Source organism: Sciurus carolinensis, chromosome 11 (assembly GCF_902686445.1).
Source record: "Sciurus carolinensis chromosome 11, mSciCar1.2, whole genome shotgun sequence".
Classification (NCBI taxonomy): Eukaryota; Metazoa; Chordata; class Mammalia; order Rodentia; family Sciuridae; genus Sciurus; species Sciurus carolinensis.
In genome coordinates, this window is record NC_062223.1 from 12,279,601 (window position 1) to 12,286,146 (window position 6,546).

The following is a 6,546-nucleotide window of genomic DNA, read 5'->3' on the forward strand; positions in this document are numbered from 1 at the left end:
GACTATGTGATGGAGCAGGGAGACTGACTAGGGCTGGCTCTGTAAGGAATCCCATGAAAACCATGCCAGATGCGGGAAATCACATAAGGGAGTTTATCAAGCAAACAGAGTGTCTCCCTACAGGGTAAGAGACAAAATGAGAGGAAAAGAAAGGGAGAGAGACCGAGTGCGCTAGAGAGAGTGGAAAAGCGAGGAGGAGGGGCTGGGGAGATAGCTCAGTTGGTAAAGTGCTTGCCTTGCAAGCACAGGGCCCTAGGTTCGATCCCCAGCACCACAAAAAAAAAAAAAAAAAAAAAAAGAAAGAAAGAAAAGAAAAGCGAGGAGGAGAAAGAAAGTGAGTCAGGGGCGAGAAAAGCAGGAGAAAAGATGGCAGGGTAGCTACCCTCAAGCAGTTGAATTCACCGGGCTAACAGGGGACCAATAACGGGGAAGGATACTTGCAAGCTGACTGATGAACCAGTAGCTAGCTAGGATGGTCACAGACTGACAGTAGTTGGGAGGTGGGGAAATGGCTGCGATGGAAAGTGGGGGGAGCAGCTTTGTACATTACAGGCTCCACCAAGCCTGGGAGGCCAGGAAGGATGCGTCCTCCTCCAAGCGCAAAAAGATCAAGTTCTTAAGATCTCTGTAAACAAGCATCTCCTGAGTCCTGATTTCGGTTTTCTTTGTTGTTTTTTATGTGTGGTAGTGGGGCTTGAACCCAGGGGCTCTCTACCCACTGAGATACATCCCCAGCATTTTTTTTTTAAACGGAAGGCCTCATTAAATTGCCGAAGCTGGCCTCAAACTTGAGCTCCTCCTGCCTTAGCCTGGTGAGCCACACCGCACAGCCCCACTTCCTCTTCCTGAACCTCCACCCTTTCCGCTGGGCAGTCCGGGAAATGACTCCTGGGTCGGCGCAGGGCCCAGACGGATGACGCGCTCCTGCGCCGGAAGGACGCGGGTCAGCCAGGGGCGGTGGCATGGCGGCCTCCGCGGCGCGCTGGAACCATGTGTGGGTCGGCACTGAGACTGGGATCCTGAAAGGTGCGTGGCGGGGCTGGACATCGGGAAGTACAGGGGTCGCTCGCTCGCCACCCCGGTGCGACTGACGCCTTCGTCCCGCAGGGGTGAACCTTCAACGGAAACGGGCCGAGAACTTCACGGCGGCCGGACAGCCGCGGCGGGAGGAGGCGGTAAGCGCGCTGTGCTGGGGCGCGGGCGGCGAGACCCAGGTAAGTGGCCCTGGCCGCGCCGGAGTTGGGACCGTGACGCGGCAGCCTCGCCCTCCTGGCCATCACGCCCCTCTGTCCGCAGATCTTGGTGGGCTGCGCGGACCGAGTGGTGAGGCACTTCAGCACCGAGGACGGTACATTCCAGGGCCAGAGGCACTGCCCGGGCGGGGAGGGCGCGTTCCGGGGCCTCGCCCAAGCCGACGGGTAAGCCGGATCCCCTCGAGGAGAGCGTCGAGGCGCCCAGAGGAGGACGGAGTAATGTCGTTAGACCCTTGGGTGACCCGAGGCGGGTGACGGGGACCAGGTTTCTGCCTTAAGTTCGTTCATTCCTATAACACGCATCTACCGAATATCTGCTGAGTTCCGAGCTCAGAGAGCAAGGGCTGCTGGTGAAGTTTCTGTCTTTGTTAAGTGTGCATACTTTGGGGTTTTTCCTCTGAGATCCATTGTAACTTTCTGCTCAAAATGCAGGGCAAGCCATTTAATCGCTTTGAGCATGCTTTTAATTGGGAACGAACCACCACCAAGGTGATGAAGCTTCCAGAGTAAAGGATAGGAAGGTGTGATGGTTAGGTAATTGGCCAAGTTTCTTTCCCAAGGTAAAGAAAGAAGGCTGTGTACAGGCTGCTTTTGTTTGGTGGTAGTGTTAATTCTGACAAGTGAGGCCTGGAAAGGATCTGTAGGGAATGGGGTTTTTGAACTGGGCTTGAAGGATAGGTAGAATTTTGACAGATGAAAAGGAATTTTGACATTTGAAAGGAATGAGGGCCTTTCAGAATGGATACTGCAGAGGCCAAGAATTGGTAGCAGGGTACATAAATAGGATAAATAGCATTTGGTTGTCGAAACCAGGGAAGCATTTAAATGTAAATCACTTTAAGTGCTAGGTTGAGAGATTTGCACTTTTATTTTGTAGGTGGTGGGGATTACTGGGTTTTGAGTGGGAAGTACTACAGCTGGAGCTGAGAGCCTGTAGGAGTTAAGAGAATTGGAGAAAGCAACTGGGAGACTGTTGCCAGGGCCCAATCAAGAGTCTGAACCTAGGCAGGGAGGGTGGGTAGATGTGAGCAAGAATGTAGGTCCAGGCTGTGTGGATCCTGGGAAGAGAATACCTTGGGCTTCTTGGGAGGAGTATTTTGAGGGAGGGGCTGATATTAGTACCCAAAAAACAGGGAACTCAAGAGTAGAGCCTGAGGCAGCTCCATGGTAGACCACTAGCCTAGCATGAGTGAAACCCTATTAAATGACCAAACCCTAAATCTGGACAAGTCTTGTTTCAGTCCTTTCTGAGTTAATGATCCTGACCCCCACCCCTACCCCACAAAGAACCAACCCAAGAATCAGAAAGATCAGGAAGGCCAGGTACCCTAACTTAATTGAGGAACAGGAAAAGAATTCTGCTTTGGAGTGTCACAAATTTGATTTCCAGTTCTGGATCTGACATTTATAGCAGACTGGAAAATGTTTTAAGTTCTCAGAGCCTGCAGTTTCCACATAAAACTGGTAACCACCTGATTGTTGAGTAAATTGAGTTGACGGGTAAACTGGATGCTCTCAGGCCCTGCTTATATCCCAGGTATCTAAGAGGCTCCCTTTTAAACTGGGCTGTTAGAATAGGGCCTAGTTAACAGGAATTTGGAGGTGTGTCAGCTGGGGCCTAGACAACACTTTTTTTTTTTAATATCCCAACTGTATCCTCCCGTTTGCAGCACTCTCATCACATGTGTAGATTCTGGCATCCTTAGAGTCTGGCGTGACAATGATAAGGAAGCATCCTCTGACCCAGTAAGGTTCCCTACCCTGATGGTTGGGAAGGGTGGAAGTCAGGATAGGGGCCTAATGAAGTCTTTGGGAAAGATTAAGAACTCTGGAACTGACTCATCTCTCATTCCTTTCAGCTCCTGGAATTGAGGGTCGGTCCTGGGGTTTGTAGGATGCGCCAAGACCCAGCACGACCCCGTATAGTTGCCACAGGTGGGAAGGAGAATGCTTTGAAGGTGTGGGACCTGCAGGGATCTGAGGAGCCTGTGTTCAGGGCCAAGAATGTGAGTGATGGGATCAGGAGGGGCTGTGTCTCTGGTTGAGGGAATCTGAGGCCACTGACTGATCAGAGACCAGATGGCCTTTAGGGGGTGATAAGGGGGACTGAAAGCAGTGGCACTTCGAACCTATCTCCATCCTGTCCCCCATTCACCTGTATCACTAGGTGCGGAATGACTGGCTAGACCTTCGAGTTCCCATCTGGGACCAGGATATACAGTTCCTCCCTGGATCACAGAAGCTTATTACATGCACAGGGTACCACCAGGTGAGGCACCATCTCATCCCTGCCCATACCTGGGCAAGGCAACTTCCTAGTAAGACAGCTTCCCTGGGCACAGTGGGCTGTTGTGATGTGGCACAGCCACCTTCTCCATCCTTCTTCCTTCCTGAGCAATCAGGGGTATACACTACTTCCCTGTGCATTTGAGCCTTGGCACTAGTCCTGTGACCTTCTCTTACTGCATTCTAGAATGGAGTTTGCTCAACCATAGTTGAGAAAGAGAAGGGAGCATCCCCTTCACAGTGGGATCCACAGGGCACAAGTGTCAAGAATGGACATTGGACTGGGTGTCAAGGAGAATTCTGGTCCTGATGCATCTTCTCTGGTTTGCTTTGGGACCTAGGCCTGACCCTCCCCTTAGCTCCTCAGCTTTGCATGAAGGGCTCAACTAGGGATCTTTATGGCTTGTCTCATTTGAAACCCTGAAACCCAGGTAGGGCTGGGTCACTGTTTAAATCTCAGGTCTGATCTCGATATACTTCTGCTTAATCCACTTATGAGGACTTCCTCTCTCCTCTCTCATTCATGCTAAAATATCTTGAAATTCAGCACCCTCTGACTATTGGACCAACTTGCTTTTCCAACCCTCCACTCCTTAATGGGAGAATGCAATGCTCACACCCCCTGAAGTGGAGACCTGTCCCCAATAGCCCTGTCCATTCATGCTCCTGAGCAGCTCTGCTCACCCCAGCAACACTCAAATGAGTATTTCCAGTGAGAACATTTCTCTGAGGGTAGGTCAGAAATAAGAAAGCAGTGCTCAGAAGAAAGAATGAGCATACAGAGATGCCAGGGGGCAGCGTGCAGGGCGAGGATGCTTTTGTGATGCCTCATTTTTCCTCTCTAGGTTCGTGTCTATGATCCAGCTTCCCCTCAGCGCCGGCCAGTTCTAGAGACCACCTATGGAGAGTACCCACTGACTGCTATGACCCTCACTCCTGGGGGCAAGTGAGTGATGAGAGGAGTTGGGGTGGGGCTCAGGAAGGATTCAGTAGAGTCCTGTTAACCTCCTCCCTCTGGTCTTCTTAGTTCTGTCATCGTAGGAAACACTCATGGGCAACTGGCAGAAATTGACTTTCGGCAAGGTGAGCGGACTAGGGGATTTGGGGGAAGGGAAAAAGTCAGGGTTCCTTCTGACAGTGATGCAGTGTAGGGATTGGATTCATTTAGCCCTCATGGAGATGCCAGATTGCCTGAATTCAAATCCTGTTTCAACAAAAGCTGTATGGCCTTGAACTAATTACTTAACTCCCTGTGCCCTAGGTTCGTCACCTATAAAATAGAAATATTATTGGTAACTCTTGGTTATGTTGAGGATTAAATGTTGAAATAGAAAGTGGTGTGAGGGCTGGGGATATAGCTCAGTTGGTAGAGTGCTTGCCTGTCAAGCACAAGACCCTGGGTTCAATCCCCAGCACTGCATAAAGGAAAAAAAAAAAAGGAAAGAAAGTGGTCTGAATAGTAAACGCTCAGTATCGGTTAGCTGGCTAGCTAGCAAGCACTGATGCCATTGCCTTCTTTAGGGCGCCTTTTGGGCTGTCTGAAAGGACTGGCAGGTAGTGTCCGGGGGTTGCAGTGCCACCCTTCAAAGCCCCTCCTAGCCTCCTGTGGCTTAGACAGAGTCTTGAGGATACACAGGATCCGGAATCCACGTGGCCTGGAGCATAAGGTGAGAGCTCAATTTTCTAGCCCTCACCCCTTGATGTTTCTATATGTTTCAGCCTGCCTGAGCTCTTCAAGGTCCCTCTCTGTTTTGCAGGTTTATCTTAAGTCCCGACTGAACTGCCTCCTCCTATCTGGCAGGGATAACTGGGAGGTGAGCAGTCTGGTATGGGAAAGTGGGAGCTAAGGGCATGGATGTGAGGGTTCCCTGTGGGAAAGAAAAAGGAGGCAGCTGGGATGGAGACCTAGGACTACCACGGCCACTTAATTTCTCTGAGGGGTGTTAACAGTTATAGTTCTGACAGGTTATCACAAAGGGTGATATACCCCAGAAAATGGTGGCAGTGGTTTTTGGGAGATATAGGTGATGGTGCCCAGAGGGATATTGATTCCCAGCAGTTTCCTTGTTCTTGACCCCTAAGCTTTCTTCCCACTCACCAGGATGAGCCCCAAGAGCCTGAAGAGCCCAACAAGGTGCCTCCAGAAGACACAGAGACAGATGAACTTTGGGCATCCTTGGAGGCAGCTGCTAAGAGGAAACGACCAGATCTGGACCAGACCCAAAGGGCTGTCCAAACCAAACAGAGAAAAAAGAAGCGGCCAAGGTCCACTAGCCCCTGAAGACCCTGTGCCCATTTTGTAAATAAACACCTCAGTACCCACCATGATCTGAACCTTTTGTGATGGGAGAAATGAGAGGGGTGGCTTGGGGTGGGGGCTCCCTGAGCTGGGGCAGCAGGATACCTGACGTCACAAAAGCGGGCCTGGAGCCAGGCAGGCTGGCGAGGGTAGCACGGAGTGGCACCGGGCCGCGCGGGGCCATGGGCTGCTGCCAAGACAAGGATTTTCAGACCTCGGATGATCAGGGCAAGGATGGCGGGTCTGAGGAAAATGGGGAAGGTGGGATTAGAGCCGGAGGTGCCCCGTAGGGACCACCCAGGAGGTTGGATCGGGTAGGGTGGGGCTAAGCTTGGCCTCATCGCCCCCGTAATCGCCCCAGCAACCGATTTGGATTCCCCAGGCCGCCAGAATCGCAGGTCTAACGAAAGTCTTCTGATCACCGTGCTGTGGAGGCGGCTATCTATGTTCAGTCGTCGGGGTTCCTCGCGGTCAACAAAGAGGCATTCAGACCATATTCAAAGGCCGGGGAAGCCAATAGAGGACATCCAGGATGAGCCGGAGAAGGGGTGAACTCAAACCTGCTCTCAGTGCGCCCCAGCCTCCAGAGAATAAAATTTCTAATGCGGGCCTGCCGGAGCACTGGTGCCTCTACAGCCCGCTTTGGGGGCCGCGGGCTCTTTAAGGCTCCTCCCCCGAGGCTGGTTCAGTCCCCTGGGCTCCGCTCTT

At 51.9% G+C, this 6,546-nt stretch overlaps 2 protein-coding genes across 6 annotated transcripts; both read left to right on the top strand.

Annotated features, from left to right (window-relative positions):
- The first annotated feature begins 858 nt into the window (after window positions 1–858).
- Window positions 859–5,857, top strand: Wdr74 (WD repeat domain 74). Of its 5 annotated transcripts, none has more exons than XM_047517077.1 (11): window positions 859–1,026; window positions 1,108–1,175; window positions 1,297–1,418; window positions 2,924–2,999; window positions 3,113–3,259; window positions 3,421–3,522; window positions 4,385–4,485; window positions 4,567–4,622; window positions 5,061–5,206; window positions 5,297–5,353; window positions 5,641–5,857. In XM_047517077.1, exons 1-11 carry the CDS (start codon window positions 963–965, stop codon window positions 5,818–5,820), a joined length of 1,119 nt encoding a protein of 372 aa, XP_047373033.1. In that variant the 5' UTR covers window positions 859–962; the 3' UTR covers window positions 5,821–5,857. The 5 variants fall into 5 exon arrangements, with proteins under 5 accessions (XP_047373033.1, XP_047373032.1, XP_047373034.1 ...); XM_047517076.1 differs by having other exon boundaries at window positions 866–1,026; window positions 1,108–1,214; XM_047517078.1 differs by lacking the exon at window positions 859–1,026 and having other exon boundaries at window positions 1,134–1,214; window positions 1,297–1,348.
- A 163-nt stretch (window positions 5,858–6,020) lies between these two features.
- Window positions 6,021–6,537, top strand: Tex54 (testis expressed 54). The gene is given in 2 exon segments (XM_053743269.1): window positions 6,021–6,109; window positions 6,111–6,537. Coding segments are annotated over 2 exon segments (369 nt in total). The 3' UTR covers window positions 6,391–6,537.
- The last annotated feature ends 9 nt before the right edge of the window (window positions 6,538–6,546 follow it).

Bases quoted from the DNA above. Each gene is read 5' to 3' on its own strand.
- Wdr74 (XM_047517076.1), top strand. From the start codon at position 963: ATGGCGGCCTCCGCGGCGCGCTGGAACCATGTGTGGGTCGGCACTGAG. The intron at 3,523-4,384 runs GTGAGGCACCAT...TTTCCTCTCTAG, and splicing joins CATGCACAGGGTACCACCAG to GTTCGTGTCTATGATCCAGC. The intron at 5,354-5,640 runs GTGAGCAGTCTG...CCCACTCACCAG, and splicing joins CTGGCAGGGATAACTGGGAG to GATGAGCCCCAAGAGCCTGA.